At 41.0% G+C, this 24120-nt stretch overlaps 6 protein-coding genes across 6 annotated transcripts; all 6 read left to right on the forward strand.

Moving 5' to 3' along the window:
- The first annotated feature begins 370 nt into the window (after positions 1 to 370).
- Positions 371 to 2828, forward strand: LOC105921867 (protocadherin gamma-A4). The gene has a single exon (XM_021313646.2). It carries the CDS (start codon positions 432 to 434, stop codon positions 2817 to 2819), a length of 2388 nt encoding a protein of 795 aa, XP_021169321.2. The 5' UTR covers positions 371 to 431; the 3' UTR covers positions 2820 to 2828.
- Positions 2829 to 3918: 1090 nt separating this feature from the next.
- Positions 3919 to 8344, forward strand: LOC105925038 (protocadherin alpha-13). The gene is made up of 2 exons (XM_036127685.1): positions 3919 to 6402; positions 8270 to 8344. The coding sequence occupies exons 1-2, from the start codon at positions 4042 to 4044 to the stop codon at positions 8342 to 8344; spliced, it is 2436 nt and encodes an 811-aa protein (XP_035983578.1). The 5' UTR covers positions 3919 to 4041.
- Positions 8224 to 10860, forward strand: LOC118557535 (protocadherin alpha-8-like). The gene has a single exon (XM_036127686.1). The coding sequence runs from the start codon at positions 8425 to 8427 to the stop codon at positions 10858 to 10860; it is 2436 nt and encodes an 811-aa protein (XP_035983579.1). The 5' UTR covers positions 8224 to 8424.
- A 2564-nt stretch (positions 10861 to 13424) lies between these two features.
- Positions 13425 to 15998, forward strand: LOC118557355 (protocadherin alpha-7-like). The gene has a single exon (XM_036127253.1). It carries the CDS (start codon positions 13629 to 13631, stop codon positions 15996 to 15998), a length of 2370 nt encoding a protein of 789 aa, XP_035983146.1. The 5' UTR covers positions 13425 to 13628.
- Positions 15999 to 17142: 1144 nt separating this feature from the next.
- Positions 17143 to 19695, forward strand: LOC110367550 (protocadherin alpha-8). Its single transcript, XM_036127687.1, has one exon. It carries the CDS (start codon positions 17299 to 17301, stop codon positions 19693 to 19695), a length of 2397 nt encoding a protein of 798 aa, XP_035983580.1. The 5' UTR covers positions 17143 to 17298.
- A 1500-nt stretch (positions 19696 to 21195) lies between these two features.
- Positions 21196 to 23633, forward strand: LOC110367549 (protocadherin alpha-3). The gene has a single exon (XM_021313644.2). It carries the CDS (start codon positions 21261 to 21263, stop codon positions 23616 to 23618), a length of 2358 nt encoding a protein of 785 aa, XP_021169319.2. The 5' UTR covers positions 21196 to 21260; the 3' UTR covers positions 23619 to 23633.
- The last annotated feature ends 487 nt before the right edge of the window (positions 23634 to 24120 follow it).

The raw sequence follows: 24120 nt of genomic DNA on the forward strand, positions 1-24120 counted from the left end.
ATGGTTGAGAAACATGATGTAGAAATGATGTTGCTATTTCACCGTTGATTAGATTTACAAAATCTAAAATTCTACGGTTATCAAACAACTGAGGCTGATTTAACAGCGACTTGATGTCAAAATGCCAGCTGGGATGCTCAGCAAACTTATCACATAACTGGAAGGGGCCGTGGTGCCTTCATGGTCAGTAGGTGGTGCTGATACACTTTATTTGATTGCTAACTGTGAGGGGGCATTTTTTTTTTCTTTTTTTTTACTGCTTGTGTGTTCAGTAACATCCATAAGAGAAATCTTGGAAGGAGGGGATAAAGCGCCTTCCCTCTTCTGCTAAAATGACTGTTAACATAGGCGTCTGTTTCTTTTTCTAAAATAAATTAAAAAAATCGGGAAGGACTTGGAGAAACATTTACTAAAATACAAATTTTGGAACAATGGGATTGACGGAAACGAAAAGACAATGGACGGATGGATTTACTAATTTTTGCCTGGCGCTGCTGATTTTAACGAAATTTGCAGGGATTTCAGCTCAAGTCCGATATTCTATCCAGGAGGAATTAAAATCCGGGTCCGCAGTTGGAAATGTAGCCAAAGATCTCGGGTTAGATGGAGGAAAACTGGCGGAGAGGAACCTGCGCGTCGTATCGGGAACAAAGCACGACCTGTTTACGGTGAATCCGAGAGACGGCGTTTTGTTAATAAACCAGAGAGTAGACAGAGAGGAGCTTTGCGCAAAAAGTGTTCCGTGTGTGACGAATCTGAAAGCCGTCGCTGAAAATCCCCTCGAAATGCACCAGATAATCGTCGAGATTCTTGATATAAATGACAATTCGCCCAAATTTCCAGAGGAAAACTACACGCTGGAGGTCTTGGAATCCGCCGTCGTCGGTGCTCGATTTCAGGTGGAAGGAGCGCACGATCCGGATGTCGGGTTGAACTCCGTGCATTCATACAAGCTGAACCATAATCAGTATTTCCAGCTGGACACGGAGGACTTTGGAGAGGAAGGAAAGGTTCCTTTTTTAGTTCTTAAACGTCCTTTGGATAGGGAAGAAACTCCTCAACACTGGATGCTGTTAACAGCGACAGATGGAGGTAAACCCCCAAAATCAGGCACCATGAATATCACTATTATAGTATCCGACATAAATGACAACCCTCCCGTGTGTGGTAAACCAAAATACACCGTAACCATAAAAGAAAACGCCCCAGTCGGGACGTTCCTGTTGACAATAAATGCGTCTGACGCGGACGAGGGCGCGAACGGCGCGGTTGAATATTCTTTAAGGAGCAAACACCGAGGGCCCTCGTCTGAGCTGTTCGATCTGAACAGCAAAACCGGAAGGCTGACGGTGAGAGGACAACTGGATTACGAGGAGAAGCAAATGTACGAGCTGAAAGTGCTGGCAGCGGACAGGGGCGCCGTTTCTCTCTCCACACAATGCAACGTGGTCGTGAGAGTGGAAGACGTGAACGACAACCAGCCAGAGATAGACATCACGTCCCTTTCCAGTCGCATCAAAGAGGACGCAGCGCCCGGAACCGTGGTGGCGTTGATGGGCGTGACGGACCTCGACTCAGGTGTAAACGGACAGGTGGTCTGCAGCCTATCGGAGGATTTACCTTTTGATCTGAAGCCGTCACCGGACGGACAGTCATACTCGTTGATTACCAAGGACTACTTGGATAAAGAAATTACTCAGGTGTACAACATTAAATTAACAGCGAAGGATTTAGGCAGCCCGTCTCTGTCTTCTACTAAGCTGATACAGGTAGATGTGCTGGATGTAAACGACAACAGCCCGTTATTTACCGAAAGTCCTTACACTTTTTACGTGCCTGAAAACAACAGGGCTGGGCTGTCTATTTTTTCTGTAACAGCCACTGATGCTGATGGTGGTGACAATGCGGCTGTGTCATATTTCCTTGACCGCAAGAGCACAGGTTCCCCTATTACCTCCTTTTTAAATATAAACGAAGCCAATGGCACAATATCAGCTCTGAAAAGTTTCGACTTTGAAACCCTGAAAACTTTCCGGTTCCAAGTTGTGGCCTCAGATTCTGGGACTCCGTCCCTGAGCAGCAACGTGACAGTGAACGTGTTCATCCTGGACCAGAACGACAACGCTCCAGTCATCCTGTATCCAGTCAGCTCCAACGGTTCTGCTGAAGGTGTGGAGGAGATTCCCCGCAATGTGAACGCAGGACACTTGGTGACCAAAGTCAGAGCCTATGATGCTGATATAGGATATAACGGCTGGTTGCTGTTTTCCCTGCAGGAAGTTACTGACCACAGCCTCTTTGGTTTGGACCGCTACACAGGACAGATCAGAACCCTTCGCTCATTCACAGAGACAGACGAGGCTGAGCATAAACTGGTCATCCTGGTCAAAGACAACGGCAACGTTTCCCTCTCAGCAACAGCTACTGTGATTGTCAAGCTGGTGGAGCCCAAAGAGGCTTTTGCAGCTTCTGATGTTAAAAGTGCAGCAAAGGATGACGAGGATACTAATGTGACTTTTTACCTGATGATCACTCTGGGCTCAGTTTCAGTTCTGTTCATCATCAGCATCATCGTGCTGATAGCAATGCAGTGCTCCAAATCCCCAGACTATACTTCTAAATATCTCCAAGAGACTAATTATGATGGGACCCTGTGTCACAGCATCCAGTACAGATCTGGAGACAAACGGTACATGTTGGTTGGACCCAGGATGAGCATAGGATCTACTATAGTACCTGGAAGTCATGCAAACACACTAGTGCTCCCTGACAGGAGGAGGACGTCTGAGGAGGTAAGGCGGTTTTTCCACTTTTATTAATATAATCAGGGTTATCAAGGGTTATTGAGAGCGGGTTCAACCATCATCTGTGGAGAGCACTTGAAGATGCTTTCAAATGATTATTATTTAATTGAATGCTGCTGTTATTTGCTGTTTTCCTTTCTTTCACTGTGTGTTTAGACTGGCAATGAGTAGTTTAGCGTTTTTGGCTTCAAAGCTAAAATCAACATCATATTTCTCTGGAAAGGCATTATAAAGTTTTTAAATATTTAAATATTTAAATATTTTTTGAGAGTGGAAGAACGAAAAATATAAGTATTTAAATATTTTTTAAAAATACTTTCCTTATGTAGCTAAATAGTCTCCTATAGAACCCCCCCCCCCCCCCCACACACACACACACACACACACACACACGCACACACACACAAGTGATGGACTTTTCTTTGTAAATTAAGAGGACTTCTTGAATAGGTTTCTACGTCAGTTTCATTGATATTGATTTGATCTAATTTCATTTCCGACTTAAAAATTGTACATTTTTTATATGTTTGCATTTTGAGTAAATGCATTACGAACGAGCGTAGGAATGAATGAATGAAAGATTTAATGAAAAAAGAAAGAATGAATGAATAAATGCGACGGCTAAATTTATTTGCAAGACTGATGTTCATTTCTGTAGAAACGAGAGTTTAGTTCTTTCAATTTTTTGCACAGATCCTGCGATATCGGGATTAGTCGTGTTTAAAGGGAACTTGTTTAAACCAACCAACAATTTGGTAATTTTATCAACATATTTGTGATAAAATTAAGTGCTCAGTAAACACTCATTTGAGCCCCAAAAGGCTTAACGAGAACGTGTTTTCATCGTCTGGTGATCCATTACATTTTTTTCTCTGAGGCATTTGGTTTGGGATTATAGAGGGACGTTCAGTAGACGGGAGGAACGGGGGATTCCCGGTTTCATGTCGCATTATTTTCTCGTTACCACTTGGTGTCAGTACGGCCTTGACAATTGTGGTTGTGGCTTATTTTTAAAGGCTCTGCCTTTTGTTGCTTCATCCGATGAAAGCGGTGTGCGGATGGAATACGCATCGCAGCAGGACTGATGTAAAAAGGAGGACAGAGCATCTGTTTTACGCACAAAAGTCTTTGGGATGAGATACGGGACTCTTCTGTAACCGGAATGGCTCAATGAAAAATCAGATCGCCGTGTTTGTTTTGAGAAAGGAAAAAAAAAATCCGTTTTATTTGCTTCACGATGAGAGGAGGAAGACAAAGGCGCCGACAGATCTGTTGGTGGTTTCCCGGGATTTTGTTTCTGTGCTCTGTGGATGTGATTTTGGCTCAGCTCAAATATTCGGTTCCTGAACATGTAAATGTCGGCTCTCCTGTAGGAAATGTTGGCAAGGACTTGGGGCTTGATATCAGCACCTTGACAAGCAGGCGATTTCGCATTGTTTCGGGTCCGAACCACTCTCTGTTTGAATTAAATCAGAAAAGCGGAGTGCTGCACGTCGCGCAGGATATGGACCGGGAAGAGCTCTGTGATGGAACCAAGGTCTGTTTGATAAACCTTAAAATTGTTATTGAAAGCCCACTTGAAATACATTATGTTAGTGTAGAAATAACCGACATCAACGACCATTCCCCGTCTTTTCCCGAAACCGAGCAGCGGCTGGAAATAGCAGAGAACACCCCACCGGGCACTCGTTTCCAGATTCATGCAGCTAGAGATCCTGATTATGGCTCGCAGTCAGTTCGACTGTATAGGTTAAGTCAAAATGATTATTTCGAAATTGAAGTCAAGGAAGGCGAGGAGGACAAAATACCGTTTTTATTGCTTAAGAAACCTTTAGACAGAGAACGCAAAGCAGAACATCAGTTAGTGTTGACGGCCCTGGATGGGGGCGCGCCGCCCAAATCTGGAAACCTCAATTTAACCATAACTGTACTAGATGTAAATGATAATCGTCCTGTGTTTAGCAAAGATATTTATACTGTGTCTTTAAATGAAAATGCTCCGCTGGGAACTCTTGTAGTCAAAGTAAACGCAACAGATTCAGACGAAGGCACGAACGGTGCGATTGAGTACACATTCGGAAAAACGCAAAAGAAAAAGGTGTATGATATATTTGAGTTAGATAATATCTCTGGTGAAATTCGAGTAAAAGGGAAGGTGGACTTTGAGGAGGCTGAGATATACAGGTTAGATCTGCAGGCTTCGGATAAAGGCCAGCCTCCCTGGACAGGGGAAAGTAGAGTGGTGATAAAGTTAAAAGATTTGAATGATAATGACCCCGAAATTGAAATAACATCACTGTCCAGTCAAATACCGGAGGATTCCAAGCCTGGCACTGTTGTCTCGCTCATCAGTGTCACAGACAGAGATTCGGGGGTGAATGGAAAAGTTATTTGTAAAATATCGGAAAATGTTCCATTTGATTTGACTCCGTCGATTGAAGAGAACATGTACTCACTGGTTACAAAGGCACGATTAGACCGGGAGGCTGGATCACATTATGACATCACCATAACTGCCACTGACTGTGGGGAACCCAGACGTTCAGCAGCAAAGATGCTGCAAATTCAGGTGTCAGATATAAATGACAACAGGCCAGTTTTCAGTCAGGATCCATTCGAAATCTACCTAGTCGAAAACAACGCTCCAGGCGCGTCAATATTTTCGATAACCGCCTCTGATAAAGACCTGAATGAAAATGCAGTAATAACGTACAGCATTGGGAAAGCCGATGCGGTTCAGGGTGATATGGCTCCTTTCCTGAATATCCATTCAGAAAATGGACAGATATCTGCGCTGAAAAGTTTCGACTTTGAAACCCTGAAAACGTTCCGGTTCCAAGTTGTGGCCTCAGATTCTGGGACTCCGTCCCTGAGCAGCAACGTGACAGTGAACGTGTTCATCCTGGACCAGAACGACAACGCTCCAGTCATCCTGTATCCAGTCAGCTCCAACGGTTCTGCTGAAGGTGTGGAGGAGATTCCCCGCAATGTGAACGCAGGACACTTGGTGACCAAAGTCAGAGCCTATGACGCTGATATAGGATATAACGGCTGGTTGCTGTTTTCCCTGCAGGAAGTTACTGACCACAGCCTCTTTGGTTTGGACCGCTACACAGGACAGATCAGAACCCTTCGCTCATTCACAGAGACAGACGAGGCTGAGCATAAACTGGTCATCCTGGTCAAAGACAACGGCAACGTTTCCCTCTCAGCAACAGCTACTGTGATTGTCAAGCTGGTGGAGCCCAGAGAGGCTTTTGCAGCTTCTGATGTTAAAAGTGCAGCAAAGGATGATGAGGATACTAATGTGACTTTTTACCTGATGATCACTCTGGGCTCAGTTTCAGTTCTGTTCATCATCAGCATCATCGTGCTGATTGCAATGCAGTGCTCCAAATCCCCAGACTATACTTCTAAATATCTCCAAGAGACTAATTATGATGGGACCCTGTGTCACAGCATCCAGTACAGATCTGGAGACAAACGGTACATGTTGGTTGGACCCAGGATGAGCATAGGATCTACTATAGTACCTGGAAGTCATGCAAACACACTAGTGCTCCCTGACAGGAGGAGGACGTCTGAGGAGGTAAGGATGGTTTTTGTTTACTTGTATACAGCGGTCTGCTTTGTATGTGTTTTGCTACCACAGTTATTAATTTTTTTTTAGCTTGGAGTTTTGGAAGGCCAGACGCATTTTGGTAAATATTGATATAACTATGATTTGATTTAAATGTATTATTATGGACATATTTGTACTCTTCTTTTGGAATAACATGAAACAATTGTTACCCCAAAAATGTTAACTCTTGGTCATAATGTAGTTCTTTTTTTCATTTGAGGGAAATGCAAAACATGCTTCTCTAGGTTTTTTTTTTTTAGCAATTGCTGAATGTTTTAATATATAATAAATTTTAGAGCATGACAAGCTTAAAATGCTACTAAATGATTTTGCAAAGCACTTTTTATAACTATACAAATGTGAGGCGGCATTGTTTTAGTTCTGGATTCCAGATTGTTTATCAAGCGTTTCTGAATATCATATATGAGATTTATCACGCTTTGTTTCATTTTTTTTTTCACATTAATTGTATGAGGACATGTCCAAGGGTATAACCATAATCTCAGAAGTGAGGGGGGCATATTTTTCAGAGGTCTATTGGGTGATTTATTATGCTCTCGCTTTCAATCGCACCTCTCGGCTAAGGAACCACATAATGACCAACAGCCTCTCAGCAACACCGGGGGACCAACTTTAATTCTTTAAACTAACAAATTCTAAAGTTTTACCTGCCAAATTCTGGTTCAGACACAATGAACCTCTGACATCTACAGGGCATGTAGCCAGACCATAAGGTGCCAAATAAAAACACCGAACATGATATGGTTGGTAAAAAAAAAAAAACATTCCTGTAAGCAAATTATTGTAATTATTTGCTTACAGGAATGGTAAGGAAATGTTATAAATTCCATTAACAATTGAACATGGCAGAAACTTATCACACAATATGGAATGGGAGTGACAAGGTAACGGTAATAAACCACATCATTTTAATTTATTGGCATGAACACTAAAACTGACAAAATACTAAAATCCACATTTTAGCCAGATGTGCAAACTTAATCAAGACCAAAAAAATGGCATGATGTATTCATGCTTCCTTTATGAAAACAAATGATGCCGAAGTCAAATAATATCTGATAAATAAATATTTAACAAATAAATAAACAACGAACTAACTAGCAAGGGATGTAACACAGAGGTAACAATGCATGCAACAGCATTACTCAGTTTTCACGGGTTATTTTTGAAAATAAATGTTTAAAGTTTTCTGCTTTTTGCTGGCTTTGGCTGGTTTGCTGACACGCCTGCGCACACTGAAGCGCGGCTCACCCACCTGCTATGTCTCCCGTCTGCGGTCCACGGCAGAGATCGCTAATGGTGCGTTTAAAGATGGCTCGGAAAAGGACGTTACAACATGTAAATGAGTTGATGAAGGTTCTCAGTCATAAACATGTAAATAATGGATTAAACGGCGTAGCGGCTGAAAAGGCGTGTGTCAAGGGGCACAGATTTTTTTTTTTTTTTTTGGGGGGGGGGGTCATTCCAATCTTACCCCCGTCCGTTATGTCTATAAAATAACCGAGTAAATCCTCCAGCCATAATATGAATACAACGGGGACGAGTGAGTTAATACATGCCTGTTGAATAACCAAAACCTTTTGAAACATGTTAAGAAACATGGACGCACAATTTAATAAAATGAATGGCTCAATAATAATAATAAAAACGCTTTGTCAAAACGGGGTAGCGACTTCCGTGATAAACTGTCTATATGTGATCAGTCCACAAGGTGCCAGTGTCATTCCAGCATAAACTGTGATGTTGTGTTGTTACGGGGCTAGCCCTGCCCGTTGCTGAAAGCCTGTTTCAGGCGGCGGAGTAAATGCGGTTTTAAATGAAGATACGCGTCATCTTCACCACAGCGCGGATCGGTCAGAAACATGGAGTCTATTTCAACAAGATACTTCGCCACTAAGATAATTTGTTTTTTGTAACGAGCTGTGAGTGGATATTTTTTTTCTTTCATATTTTTTTTTTTGGTTTGAATCGGAAACAATGGGAGCAGAAGGACAAAGCCGGGGAATAAGGTGTTGGTGGGTGGCCCTCAGCCTCTCTGTGGTGCTCGGGTGCGTGCAGCGGATCTCGGCGCAGATAAAGTATTCAATTCCTGAGCAGGTGAATGTGGGATCTGTTGTTGGGAATGTCGCAAAGGACCTTGGGTTGGACGTCTCTACGTTGGAGGAGAGGCAGTTCCGTATTGTTTCGGGGGCCGATGATGTTCAGTTTAAAGTGAACCCGAACAATGGCGCTCTGTACGTGCATGAGACAATAGACAGAGAGAGGCTCTGCGAAAGCATTTCTCCGTGTATGATTAACCTGAAAATGGTGGCAGAAGATCCAATGGAGATACACTACGTTGGAGTGGAAATCACGGACGTGAATGATAATCCTCCGACCTTTCAGGAGAAAGAAAAAATATTCGAAATCTATGAGTCAACTCCGCCAGGCAAACGTTTCCAGCTACCCTCTGCCCTCGATCCAGATGTTGCTCTAAATACGGTGCGTAGTTACAAATTGACCCATAATGAACATTTCAGCTTACAAATTCGAGACAGAGGAGAGGATAAGATACCGTTTTTGGTTTTGCAAAAGTCCCTTGATAGAGAAAAAAACAAAGAGCACAACCTGATTCTGACAGCTGTAGATGGCGGAAATCCTCCGAGATCAGGCACTGTAAATGTTACAGTAGTTGTTCTGGATTCAAACGATAACCACCCTACATTTAGTCAGGAAGTATACTCAGTGACGATTCCAGAAAATGCAAAAGTTGGCATGAGTGTTGTTACTGTTAATGCAACTGATCTGGATGAAGGAGTAAACAAAGATATTGAATACATTTTTGGTAGTGAACTTGACCCTAAAATTTATGAAACATTTAGCTTAGACAAAGTTACGGGTGAAATTAGAATAAAAGGAGCAATTGACTTTGAGGAAGCTGATGTTTTTAAGTTTGATGTTCAGGCATCTGACAAAGGACATCCTCCAATGAGTAGTGACTGTAGGGTGATCATTAAAGTGCTTGATGAAAATGACAACAAACCAGAAATTGAGGTGACATCCCTTTCTAAGCAGGTTTCAGAGAACTCCAAACCTGGTACTGTGGTTTCTTTAATCAGTGTTAGAGACCAGGACTCAGGTTTAAATGGTAAAGTAATATGTAGTCTTTCAGAAAACACACCATTTAATTTAAAGCCATCATTTCAAGAAAATATGTACTCTTTAGTTGTCAAGCAACATTTGGATCGAGAGTCAGTTTCTCATTATGACATAACCCTAACAGCTACAGACTGTGGTCAACCTCCTCTATCTACTTTTAAAACTCTGAGTATTGAGGTGTCAGATGTAAATGATAATGCACCAGAATTTTCACATAACCCCATTCAACTTTATCTGACAGAAAACAACGTTCCTGGAAACTCAATATTTTCTGTTTCTGCTTCTGATAAAGACTTGGATGAAAATGCGGCTGTAAAATATCATTTAGTCAGAGAGGAGGGAAGCCAGTCGAAAATTATTGCATTTTTAAATGTTAACTCAGAAAATGGACAAATTGTTGCGCTGAAAAGTTTCGACTTTGAAACCGTGAAAACTTTCCGGTTCCAAGTTGTGGCCTCAGATTCTGGGACTCCGTCCCTGAGCAGCAACGTGACAGTGAACGTGTTCATCCTGGACCAGAACGACAACGCTCCAGTCATCCTGTATCCAGTCAGCTCCAACGGTTCTGCTGAAGGTGTGGAGGAGATTCCCCGCAATGTGAACGCAGGACACTTGGTGACCAAAGTCAGAGCCTATGATGCTGATATAGGATATAACGGCTGGTTGCTGTTTTCCCTGCAGGAAGTCACTGACCACAGCCTCTTTGGTTTGGACCGCTACACAGGACAGATCAGAACCCTTCGCTCATTCACAGAGACAGACGAGGCTGAGCATAAACTGCTCATCCTGGTCAAAGACAACGGCAACGTTTCCCTCTCAGCAACAGCTACTGTGATTGTCAAGCTGGTGGAGCCCAAAGAGGCTTTTGCAGCTTCTGATGTTAAAAGTGCAGCAAAGGATGATGAGGATACTAATGTGACTTTTTACCTGATGATCACTCTGGGCTCAGTTTCAGTTCTGTTCATCATCAGCATCATCGTGCTGATTGCAATGCAGTGCTCCAAATCCCCAGACTATACTTCTAAATATCTCCAAGAGACTAATTATGATGGGACCCTGTGTCACAGCATCCAGTACAGATCTGGAGACAAACGGTACATGTTGGTTGGACCCAGGATGAGCATAGGATCTACTATAGTACCTGGAAGTCATGCAAACACACTAGTGCTCCCTGACAGGAGGAGGACGTCTGAGGAGGTAAGATTTACTTTAATTTGCAATATATGCAGGTGGCGAAAGGTTTTCCAAACATCTCATTTTACTCTCAAAAAATAGCCTGCTCCCATAATGTGGTAAAATTGTGCAAATAATTTTTAATACATGTAAATAAAATGCTTTCCTATTGGAACCAACAATTTGGTTGAATGGCCTACATGTAAATGTTGGGTGAACATGGTGCATTTGCGTTGCTGTTACATTATTACCAAGGATCAATCCAACTGGATATTTAATTGTAAACAAGTTAAGAATTTTATTTCGCACAGTTGTCAGCATTACAACAAACCTGTGGTGGTTTCCGCACCAAGAGATACAATGAATAAAGACAAAATAACAAAGTGAAAAATAAGCAATAGAATAAACACTACACTAAAAATAAGTATAACCCAGTTTAAGAGTCTGAAGAATCTATGTGGTATGGACATTTATAAACAAGTTTTAGGTTAGAAAAAAATGAACTGCAGAGAAAGTTATTAACCATAAATTAAACAAGCAACTATGCATGAATAAACAGTGAAGAAATCAGTATTAAGAGTGAATGTAAAGGACGATGGCTAGAAATGAGTTGGATGTATCATTATAATGTATATTCCACTTAAAATCGGGGGAGGGTCATGTGTGGCAGAGAGATGGCCTGTGTGTGTGTGTGTGTGTGTGTGTGTGTGTGTGTGTGTAGCACCATAGCCAATTTAACAGCTGCACAGCTGTTTTTCAGTCTTGACATAAAGGTATGAGTGGGTTTAGATTTTTAGGAGCTTGAAGAGTTGATGGGCCAGATGTGTTTTCAAGATTTCAATCTCCCTCTTTTAGGTTGCCTCATTACTGTTGGAGATCAACCCCACAATTTTTAATGTTATGAACTACCATAATTTCCCTGGTCCATTTAAACTTGTATATCTTCCATTAGTTACTAAATTTAAGAGGGTAGTTACAACTACTTTTTAAAACAGTACAGTATATAAATGAATGTGCTGGGCCAACAAAACAAAGGCGAACCGTGATAAATAACTTTTAATGAACACAAAAGTAAATATTTAGAAAATGCATCATACTGAACAGAGTATATTTCACAATTTAAAACATTTGTCAACCCATAAACCTCCCGCTGGTGTCAAGCTTGGATAACAAAAACACATGGCAAACTGGATTTGTTGCAAGAACACTTGACCAGAGAAGGCAAAACTGGCTTTTTTTTTTTTTTTTTTTTTTTTTTTTGCAATTGCTTGAAAACATGTAGCAGTGAAAATATAGAATACAGTCTAAAACGTCTGTGTCTAAATGTCAATGCATCATGTAATGTCTGCTTAAAGAAAAGAAAAACTGACAGATTTTGCTGCTGAGTGAGGAAATTTGAGCCCACCGTTGACCCTGCACCCAAGTTAACATCTTATATGACTCAACATGGGAAATGAAACACTATATTCCTATACATAGACAAAACCATTTAACAATTGCCATAAGGTTTCTGCAGTTAGAGTTTTCTGATTACCTGAAAACAAATCAAAGCTGGTTATAAGATTATGCACGATGTGATCATGGCGACAGTGTTCAAAGAAAAATGCTTAAAGGATAAACTACTAGTCAAGAATTAGCACATTACTGCCACCTACTGCTCCGGGGTTGTAAGTGGAAATGATTCGCAATCTTAACCCGATAAAATTAAGTTGATTTAACCTGTTGTTTCACGTTGTTTTATTTTAACTTATAACTGCATATTTTGGAAACGTTTCTAACATCAAGCACCATTTCATTGATATAGTAGAAGCAATATGTTAGACCCAGGATGAGGTGACAGACATCCAGTTTTCTTCTTTTTTTGAGTGTATGTAAATGTTCCTCCTGACTGTGCTGCAGAAATTCTGAAATGTTTTATAGTGAAAAATTGGTGGGGTGGGTTATTTTGTCCTTCTTTTGAATGATTCTTTTCATACCAAATCTGCATGGTTTGGGATAACCAAAAGGAAAACTTGAGTAAGATTTCCACTTTTCTGGTAGCACTGTCCATGGTGCTGAGGAAATATTCCCGGTAAATTTTGTTGTTGCCTTTAAACTCAGTATATTAATTTCTCTTTAATTATTTCAGAATTTATTAGAAGTAACCAAAACCCAAACATGCGTGTCCCACAGTTTGTATATTTTAACCAGTCGCAAAGTTACCATAATTTATGTGTGTTTGAAATCTGTTGGAAATATTTCATTTCTGGTTCCAAGTGAACAAAACTACAAGGATGTGCGATAAAGGATCTGTCTTTCAATTAGCCTATATGTACATTATAACAAAAACCCACTTTTTTATAGGAATTCAGACCTTGCTCATTTTCGTATTCTTGAACTAAATATCAAGTGATCAGATCTTTTAATATGCAAAGCTTTCTTAAGCAGAAAACCTCAATACGTCTGCAGCATGTCCATTCAATTGAGTTTCATTCAGTAGTAAAACATTATTTACGTTGCAATTTTTTTTAGAAATGCGTTGGCAAATCTGCAAATAGCGACATGGTTGTTACAATAAAAAGACATGTAAACGTCTTTTAGTTTATTTTTGTGCAAATGTCATAGTGCGTCCAGTCCACAAGGTGTCAGTGTCATCTCGGCATAAATTGATGAGTTATAGTTTACCCAGCCCCCGCACACGGGTTATGTTCTAGTCACAAGAAAGGAGACGGTACACTAACGAGGAGAAAACGACGCTGTGTTACATAGAATTGATACGATATAAAGATTGGTTACATCTTACCTCATGCTATTTCATTAAGGGGAGCGTTTTATTGGCGAGCCTGTGAGTAGAGTTTTTATTTTTTATTTTTTTTCCCTGAACTGGAACGATGGGACAAGAAGGACAAAGACGAGGATTGCGGGGTTGGTGGATAGCCGTCCGTGTGTCTGCGATCCTGAGCTGCATTTCACTGGTTTCAGCCCAGATAAAATATTCAATTCCAGAGGAAGTAAAAGTAGGGTCTGTTGTTGGAAATATCGCAAAGGATCTTGGACTGGACATCAGCACATTGGGGGACAGACGATTTCGGATTGTTTCAGGAATAAGAGACGGTCAGTTTGAAGTCAATCAGAACAATGGCGCACTGTTTGTGCACAAGAATATAGACAGAGAAACCCTCTGTGAAAGCATTTCGCCGTGTTTGATGGATCTAAAATTAGTAGCTGAGAATCCCATGGAAATACATTACGTTGGGGTAGAAATTTTGGACATAAATGATAATGCACCGACTTTTCAAGAGAATGAAAAAAAAATTGAAATAGCTGAGTCCAGTCTGTCAGGCAGACGTTTCCAGCTGCCAAGTGCTCGTGATCCAGATGTTGCTGGCAATGCTATACGTATGTACAAATTAAGTCATAATGAACATTTCAGTTTACAAATTCGAGACAGAGGAGAAGACAAAGTACCACATTTAGTTTTGCAAAAACCCCTTGATAGAGAAAAACAAAATGAGCATAAACTGATTCTAACAGCATTAGATGGGGGAAATCCTCCAAAATCAGGGACTCTAAATGTCACAATAACTGTCCTCGATTCAAACGATAATCAACCCATATTCAACCAAGAGGTATACTCAGTAACATTGCCTGAAAATGTAAATGTGGATCGGATTGTAATTACTGTTAATGCTACCGATCTAGATGACGGTTTGAATGGAGAAGTTGAATATTTTTTCGGTGGAGAACTTGACCCTCAGATACATGAAATTTTTAGCTTAGATAAAGTCAGTGGCGAAATCAGAACAAAAGGAGATATTGATTTTGAAAAAGCTGAAGTTTATAAATTAGAAATACACGCAAGTGACAAAGGAACACCTCCTTTGGGTGCAGATTGCACTGTCCTTATCAAAGTGCTGGATGAAAATGACAACAAACCAGAAATTGAGGTGACATCTCTTTCTAAGCAGGTTTCAGAGAACTCCAAACCTGGTACTGTGGTTTCTTTAATCAGTGTTAGAGACCAGGACTCAGGTTTAAACGGTAAGGTAATATGTAGTCTTTCAGACAACACGCCATTTAATTTAAAACCATCATTTCAAGAAAATATGTACTCTTTAGTTGTCAAGCAACATTTGGATCGAGAGTCAGTTTCTCAATATGACATAACCCTAACAGCTACAGACTGTGGTCAGCCTCCTCTATCTACTTTTAAAACTCTGAGTATTGAGGTGTCAGATGTAAATGATAATGCACCAGAATTTTCACATAACCCCATTCAACTTTATCTGACAGAAAACAACGTTCCTGGAAACTCAATATTTTCTGTTTCTGCTTCTGATAAAGACTTGGATGAAAACGCAGCTGTAAAATATCATTTAGTCAGAGAGGAGGGAAGCCAGTCGAAAATTATTGCATTTTTAAATGTTAACTCAGAAAATGGACAAATTGTTGCGCTGAAAAGTTTCGACTTTGAAACCCTGAAAACTTTCCAGTTCCAAGTTGTGGCGTCAGATTCTGGGACTCCGTCCCTGAGCAGCAACGTGACAGTGAATGTGTTCATCCTGGACCAGAACGACAACGCTCCAGTCATCCTGTATCCAGTCAGCTCCAACGGTTCTGCTGAAGGTGTGGAGGAGATTCCCCGCAATGTGAATGCAGGACACTTGGTGACCAAAGTCAGAGCCTATGACGCTGATATAGGATATAACGGCTGGTTGCTGTTTTCCCTGCAGGAAGTTACTGACCACAGCCTCTTTGGTTTGGACCGCTACACAGGACAGATCAGAACCCTTCGCTCATTCACAGAGACAGACGAGGCTGAGCATAAACTGGTCATCCTGGTCAAAGACAACGGCAACGTTTCCCTCTCAGCAACAGCTACTGTGATTGTCAAGCTGGTGGAGCCCAAAGAGGCTTTTGCAGCTTCTGATGTTAAAAGTGCAGCAAAGGATGATGAGGATACTAATGTGACTTTTTACCTGATGATCACTCTGGGCTCAGTTTCAGTTCTGTTCATCATCAGCATCATCGTGCTGATAGCAATGCAGTGCTCCAAATCCCCAGACTATACTTCTAAATATCTCCAAGAGACTAATTATGATGGGACCCTGTGTCACAGCATCCAGTACAGATCTGGAGACAAACGATACATGTTGGTTGGACCCAGAATGAGCATAGGATCTACTATAGTACCTGGAAGTCATGCAAACACACTAGTGCTCCCTGACAGGAGGAGGACTTCTGAGGAGGTAAGAGTTTGAAACATGTTTACATGATTACATGTATATCTTGTATGAAATTCCTCTAGTCAGTTACTTTACATAACTCCATTATGCACGCTCAGCTGTCTTGTGTTTTGGCGTGTAGTTTCATTTTACAGTTCTTGCTTTTAATGCCGTGCTATGATACCGGTGGTTACTTATAGATGCAATAATTTTAGGCTTGTGGGTAGTGCGATGGAGATACCTGCTAGGGATAGCCTTATAGGGGGAAAGCCATATGAAATAGAATCAGTCATTTTACTTTTACTTGTCCAATTGGCCAATCTCCCTTTGGCCAGCGATAATTCGGAGAAAACTCATCTTTAGATACTTCATAAAGCACACAATTTAAGAAGCTGGAGAAAACCTTTTAACTGTGGTAGTTTGTTTTGTTGGTTTGCTTTGCATTCCTTACGTTTGTTCAAATTCCTTTTCTGAGAACAGGCACTGAATCCTGAATGGAACTGGCCATTCAGCTCCTCAGCCCGATTTACTGTCTGTGCGTATTATTCTTTCTAGCTGATACATATGTACACATTAAATTACAGACAAGAAAAAAATAAAGTTATTCCAAATTTGGCCACTTTTGAAGCTACATTTTAAAAGATAAATAATGCCTAAAAGTTTAATCCTCCTCCTTCACAACGCAATGTTTTTCTCATGCTAATGATGACCTCTTTTTGATTCCTTTCTTTTGTTGCATAGTGCACTTAAAGCTTTTACTACGCATTAGTCAAAAAGAGGTGACAGCTGTCAAAATTTGATAAGAATTCTTACAAAATATCAGAAGCCTTTAAATGTTCAGAATATATTTAAAACCTTTATTCAAATGTTTCAAATATATTTAAATTATTCAGAATCTCTTGAACTAAAAACACATGTTATTCAGACTTCACTATTTTCTCCCTCTTGATGATTAGTACACCCATTTAACCTGAACGTTGATCATTTTTGGAGACAATAAAACACTCTTCGCCCTTTTTAGCTTACTCATTCATGTTTTTTAAATCAGCTCTCTAGGAATTCCCCCGATTGGTTTTCACCTCCCTTTTTTAAGATAAAGACTTAATTTATTATCTCACCGATCCTAAACACCCTCTAGGTGTCAGCATTATACTAACTAACCAGACATAACGCAGTCCACCCCACCGGAGGTCTTTTGTTTCGGCCGAATGGAACGGAGAAGGCATCAAAATTGCGGTCTCTACTCGATGTAACCAGGTTTTTAATCCAAAAATTAGAAACAGCTGCGGTCATTTATATAGCAAGCTTTGGGGTATTACTGTGCTGCTTCTGGACAATGGGAACCGAACCGCTGAGTCAAATGAGGAATTGCGCCTGGTTTGCTTTGTATTTGGCCTTAATGCTGCTTGTTGGCAATCGGGCTTTGGCAGAGACAAGATACTCTGTTGCAGAAGAGGTGAAGGATGGCACCGTTGTGGGGAATGTTGCGAAGGATCTCGGCCTTGACATCAATTTTCTGACGGCCCGTCGGTTCCGTGTGGTGTCTGAAAAGGACGGTGCGTTCTTTGATGTGAACCAGGACAACGGGGACCTTTATGTTGTTCGGAAAATCGACCGAGAGGAGCTTTGTGAGGGAAGTGGCGCATGCTTAATGGAGCTGAAGATCATCGCAGAAAACCCCTTAGAAATACATTACGTGGTTGTTGAAATTAAGGATGTGAATGATCACGCCCCGGTCTTTCCTGAAAAGGAGCAGAGGTTTGAGATATTTGAACAAACACTGCCAGGAAGGCGACTTCAGCTGCACGCTGCCCGTGATCCCGATGCTGGCTCTAACTCAATACGTACGTACACCTTAACCGCAAATGAGCATTTTGAAATAGACATTCGTCTAAGTGATGAAGATAAAATACCATTTCTTGTGCTAAAAAAATCCCTAGACAGGGAACAAAAAAGTATGCATTTGCTTCAATTAACAGCTGCAGATGGAGGCAAACCTCCAAGAGCTGGGACGTTAAATATTTCAATTATTGTTCTCGACAGTAATGATAATCGTCCAAAATTTAGTATGGAAACTTATGAAGTTGAAATTGAAGAAAATATCCCAGTTGGAACGTCAGTGTTCAGAATAAACGCAACTGATCCAGATGAAGGCAGTAATAGTCAAATTCAATACCGCCTTGGAACAACACTCAAGAAAAAAGTCTATGATATTTTTGAACTGGATAAAATAACTGGTGAGATCAGAATTAAAGGTGCTGTTGACTATGAGGAAAATGATGTTTATAAGTTGGATATTGAAGCGTCAGATAAAGGTACACCTCCATTAACAGGCGAGTGTAGGGTTATTGTAAAAATAAAAGATGTGAATGATAACCCACCTGAAATTGATATTACATCACTTTCAAATACTGTGTCTGAAGACTCAAAGCCTGGCACGGTGATTTCTCTCATTAGTGTGAAAGATAAAGATTCAGGCCTCAATGGGAAATTAATTTCAAGCATCATTTCAGACGTTCCTTTTGAACTGAAGCCTTCTTATAAGGAGAACACATATTCAATTGTAACAAAGGGTTATTTGGACCGAGAAGCGATTTCTCATTATGTTATAACTATAAAAGCAACTGACTGTGGTGACCCACCGTTATCAACTGTAAAAACACTTAACATTCAAGTAACAGACGTAAATGACAATAAACCTAATTTCTACCAAAATCCGATAAATATTTACCTGCCAGAAAACAATGTGCCCGGAAAGTCGATATTCAGTGTGAGCGCTGCTGACAACGACTTGAGTGAAAATGCAGCAATTTCTTATAATATTGCAAGAGATGGTAATCAGAATGGTATCACATCCTTCCTTAACATAAATGTAGAAAATGGACAGATATCAGCGCTGAAAAGTTTAGACTTTGAAACCTTGAAAACTTTTCAGTTCCAAGTTGTGGCCTCAGATTCTGGGACTCCGTCCCTGAGCAGCAACGTGACAGTGAACGTGTTCATCCTGGACCAGAACGACAACGCTCCAGTCATCCTGTATCCAGTCAGCTCCAACGGTTCTGCTGAAGGTGTGGAGGAGATTCCCCGCAATGTGAACGCAGGACACTTGGTGACCAAAGTCAGAGCCTATGACGCTGATATAGGATATAACGGCTGGTTGCTGTTTTCCCTGCAGGAAGTTACTGACCACAGCCTCTTTGGTTTGGACCGCTACACAGGACAGATCAGAACCCTTCGCTCATTCACAGAGACAGACGAGGCTGAGCATAAACTGGTCATCCTGGTCAAAGACAACGGCAACGTTTCCCTCTCAGCAACAGCTACTGTGATTGTCAAGCTGGTGGAGCCCAAAGAGGCTTTTGCAGCTTCTGATGTTAAAAGTGCAGCAAAGGATGATGAGGATACTAATGTGACTTTTTACCTGATGATCACTCTGGGCTCAGTTTCAGTTCTGTTCATCATCAGCATCATCGTGCTGATAGCAATGCAGTGCTCCAAATCCCCAGACTATACTTCTAAATATCTCCAAGAGACTAATTATGATGGGACCCTGTGTCACAGCATCCAGTACAGATCTGGAGACAAACGGTACATGTTGGTTGGACCCAGGATGAGCATAGGATCTACTATAGTACCTGGAAGTCATGCAAACACACTAGTGCTCCCTGACAGGAGGAGGACGTCTGAGGAGGTAAGGCTAATTCAACATCTAAATGAATTGATCCAAAGGTGATCTTTTTTAATTTCATGTTTTTTGTTTAAGTAAAATAAAAATTGTTTCATAAATAACTTTTTTTTTTTGGTTTTCATAATAGAACACTCTGAACATAGCATAATAATACACTTGTCATTTTGATTAGAGGTATTATTTCGTATCAATACCCAAGTTGCAGCAGGTATCTTTTCTAAAGATTTGGGTGTAATCCTGATGATATGAGGTCAAGCTTAAGTAGTTCTAGAGGCCATTTCCTTTTACAGTGTGCTGACTTGTTGTAGGAGCCATAAATGAAAAGATCATTTGATGTTCGTTTCTTCTGGGTTTAGAGCTTTTTTTGTTTGTCTATTTGTGGAGGTATGGGTAAACAGGATGTGGGCGGAGATTGCTAATTGGGCATATTACTCACCTGTTGGTGTGTCACGGTAAGAGTGGGTGAGCGAGGCTGCTGTATTTTTTGTTGAACGCTATACAGATCGCTGTGATTAACCTTTGTCAAGATATTTTGGATACGTTATTCATTTACTTTATTTTTGTCAATAATGTTTACACATCAGCACTATTGGATCTCAGCGGATTCCTCTTTTTGTCAACGAGCGCGTCAGACAAGGAACGGCCCGACCTCAGCCTCTCAGCAACTTTTTTAGTTTCCTGAAGTTGCTGCAACACTTGTCATAAGGCTCTCTCTGACGGACTTATTCACCTGCAGACTCCATAATAAATCCAGTACCCCTGTTTCAGACTAAATTCCTATCTAGTAAAATGTTGAGGAAATCCAAAAGACTAAAGAATTATTATCCCAGAGCAGTCAAATTAATCGCCCCTTATAACTTGAAGACACTTTATAGGTAGAATAAAGTAAATATCCCGAAATTTGAGAATGCAAACATAATCACAGACAAATAAAATAGTAGCCAGGGAATGCCAAGGAAAACAAACGCATTTTTAAAAGGGACTTAAAAACTGAAATAGAAGAAGACTGTAATATTGAAAGGGCGAGTATTCCAGACTGTGTGTGTGTGTGATCGTCACACCACAAAACTGTTTTTCAGCGATGACGATAAATTTAATTATTAATGTGACAGCATATACAGCGATTGTTTTCACTTCCAGTCAGTCTTTGCTTTGTGAGGAATAGCTCCTGTAACTTTTTGATTATTTTTGCTTTATTTTTTTAAGGATCACATTATATTTTGCGCATTTAAGGTACCTTGAATCCTCAGTTTTGTGTCGGTTCTGGGGCGCTGTGTATGGAGGTGTCTGAATATGCAAATTAGTTTCTATGCTTCCCCTTTCCTCAACAGAGGCTGTGTGCATTCATTCCCTCACTAGGTGTCATTGTTACATTGGACAACGATTTAGAATCAGTCCCAGTAGGCTCTGCCCCTTATAATATATATATTTTTTCCGGTTTGAACACAAAGAACGATTTAAAATTTGGAAGCGAACCGCTCGTTTCCCACGCTGCTTTGATTCTCGGAGTTTAATCTCGGATATACTGGAGATTTTTTTGAACACGTAGATAATTTCTGGACGCCCCTTTTTTGGATTATGCCGACAGATACAACGGAAAAAACGGCACAATGAGGTCTTGGTCTGGTGCTCTGTTTTTCTTTCTGTTTTCTGGCGGCTCGGAGCTGATTTTTGCGCAGCTGAAATATTCCACTCCAGAAGGGGTGAAAGTGGGAGCTGTGATCGGAAATGTGGCCAAGGATTTGGGCCTCGATGTCAGCACCCTGGCAAGCAGGCGTTTTCGCATTGTGTCTGCAGCTCACGGTGCGCTGTTTGAGGTAAACCCGAACAATGGGAATTTATATGTTCACCGGGACATTGACAGAGAGCAGCTGTGCGACAGAAATATTGCATGTTTAACCGACCTAAAAATTGTAGTTGAAAACCCACTTGAAGTCCACTATGTCACGGTGGAAATAACGGATGCAAACGACCATGCTCCGAGTTTTGCGGAAGAAGAGAAAATAATAGAAATAGCGGAACTGACGGCGCCGGGTGCTCGATTCCAATTACCAGGCGCCCGCGATCCAGATGTAGGAATAAATTCAATCCAGCGCTACAAACTGAGTCAAAATGACAATTTCCAATTGGAAATTAGGGACAGAGGTGAGGACAAAGTCCCCTTCTTAGTTTTGCAGAGACAGCTAGATAGAGAGCAAAAAACCAACCACAGCTTAATTCTAACTGCTGTGGATGGAGGGACGCCATCAAAATCAGCGCATCTCAACGTTACAGTAAGGGTTCTCGATACAAATGATAACAGACCCATTTTTTCAAAGGAGGTTTATTCCGCTGTGTTGCAGGAAAACGCAGTAAAAGATACAATAATAATTAAAGTAGAAGCAACTGATCTAGATGAGGGAACAAACGCTAATGTAGAGTATGCCTTTGGAAGTGATATTAATTCAGATTTGCTACAACTATTTAGTTTAAATACTAATACTGGAGAAATTCGAGTAAACGGATTGATTGATTATGAGACAGCTAGTGTTTACAAATTAGACATACAAGCTTCTGACAAAGGCCAGCCACCGATGACCACTGATTGTAGAGTGATCATCAAAATTCAGGATGTCAATGACAATAAGCCGGAAATTGACATTACATCTTTATCCAGCATGGTCCCAGAGGATTCAAAACATGGCACTGTGATAGCTCTTATCAGTTTTACAGACAGGGATTCTGGTCTAAATGGTAAAGTCGTTTGTCATCTCACAGATAATGTGCCTTTTGAGTTAAAACCATCATACAAAGAAAACATGTACTCATTAGTTACAAAGGAAACGTTGGACAGGGAGACTGTATCATATTATGATATTTCAGTGACAGCTACAGATTGCGGGGAGCCACCTCTTTCCACTGTAAAAAGTTTAAGCATTCAGGTGTCGGATGTAAATGACAACACTCCTGATTTTTTACACAATCCTCTTGAATTGTATTTATTGGAAAATAATGTCCCTGGTGAATCTATATTTTCTGTCAGCGCGCTTGACAAGGACTTAAATGAAAACGCTGTCCTCTCCTATCGTTTGCTCAAAGCTGATGGTGGTCCTAAGGACATGACATCCTTTTTGAACATACATGCTGACAACGGACAGATATCGGCACTGAAAAGCTTTGACTTTGAAACCCTGAAGACTTTCCGGTTCCACGTTGTGGCCTCAGATTCTGGGACTCCGTCCCTGAGCAGCAACGTGACAGTGAATGTGTTCATCCTGGACCAGAACGACAACGCTCCAGTCATCCTGTATCCAGTCAGCTCCAACGGTTCTGCTGAAGGTGTGGAGGAGATTCCCCGCAATGTGAACGCAGGACACTTGGTGACCAAAGTCAGAGCCTATGACGCTGATATAGGATATAACGGCTGGTTGCTGTTTTCCCTGCAGGAAGTTACTGACCACAGCCTCTTTGGTTTGGACCGCTACACAGGACAGATCAGAACCCTTCGCTCATTCACAGAGACAGACGAGGCTGAGCATAAACTGGTCATCCTGGTCAAAGACAACGGCAACGTTTCCCTCTCAGCAACAGCTACTGTGATTGTCAAGCTGGTGGAGCCCAAAGAGGCTTTTGCAGCTTCTGATGTTAAAAGTGCAGCAAAGGATGATGAGGATACTAACGTGACTTTTTACCTGATGATCACTCTGGGATCAGTTTCAGTTCTGTTCATCATCAGCATCATTGTGCTGATTGCAATGCAGTGCTCCAAATCCCCAGACTATACTTCTAAATATCTCCAAGAGACTAATTATGATGGGACCCTGTGTCACAGCATCCAGTACAGATCTGGAGACAAACGGTACATGTTGGTTGGACCCAGGATGAGCATAGGATCTACTATAGTACCTGGAAGTCATGCAAACACACTAGTGCTCCCTGACAGGAGGAGGACGTCTGAGGTAAGGCTGTGTTCCTGTTCCATTGGATGATATTACTTTTATCTTGGCTTTTTGGTTTACATCTGCGTGTTATGATTTGCATTATTCACATCTGAGAGGACAAGTGGTAAATGTTCATGTTGAAAAGGCTAACAGAATTCACATGTTTTGAGGTTACTACGCATCAGACACAAAGCCACTACTCATTACTCTGAGAGGCTGTTCCATTTTATCCATAAAAAGGTTTCTGCAATGCTTTGATTTTTTTTTTACTGCCTACATTTTATGACCATATATTATAAAGTGGCTGAGCCAGCAAAATACACATAGGTGGCCAGATTGAGACCACTGCTCATTGAGAGGTGGCTGAAAACAGACCTTGGGTTCCTTTTTGTGGATGGAGCCTTGGTTCTTTGTCACTCTCATTATATAGAAGACTCAGAGGGGCCGTTCAAAGATGCATGACTAAGTTTACCTTCTCTGCCAGAACTGATAGTAAAAATAGACAAAACTAGTTCTGAAAAGTGCATTAAGTTTGTACTTGTCAACTTCC

This window comes from Fundulus heteroclitus, chromosome 23, assembly GCF_011125445.2.
Source record: "Fundulus heteroclitus isolate FHET01 chromosome 23, MU-UCD_Fhet_4.1, whole genome shotgun sequence".
In the NCBI taxonomy this organism is placed as follows: domain Eukaryota; kingdom Metazoa; phylum Chordata; class Actinopteri; order Cyprinodontiformes; family Fundulidae; genus Fundulus; species Fundulus heteroclitus.

Excerpts from the sequence above, each read along its gene's own strand:
- LOC118557535 (XM_036127686.1), top strand. The coding sequence starts at position 8,425 with ATGGGAGCAGAAGGACAAAGCCGGGGAATAAGGTGTTGGTGGGTGGCC.
- LOC105925038 (XM_036127685.1), top strand. The coding sequence starts at position 4,042 with ATGAGAGGAGGAAGACAAAGGCGCCGACAGATCTGTTGGTGGTTTCCC. Across the intron at positions 6,403-8,269 it reads CGTCTGAGGAGGTAAGGATG|ATACGCGTCATCTTCACCAC; the intron begins GTTTTTGTTTAC and ends TTTTAAATGAAG.
- LOC110367550 (XM_036127687.1), top strand. The coding sequence starts at position 17,299 with ATGGGAACCGAACCGCTGAGTCAAATGAGGAATTGCGCCTGGTTTGCT.
- LOC105921867 (XM_021313646.2), top strand. The coding sequence starts at position 432 with ATGGGATTGACGGAAACGAAAAGACAATGGACGGATGGATTTACTAAT.
- LOC118557355 (XM_036127253.1), top strand. The coding sequence starts at position 13,629 with ATGGGACAAGAAGGACAAAGACGAGGATTGCGGGGTTGGTGGATAGCC.
- LOC110367549 (XM_021313644.2), top strand. The coding sequence starts at position 21,261 with ATGAGGTCTTGGTCTGGTGCTCTGTTTTTCTTTCTGTTTTCTGGCGGC.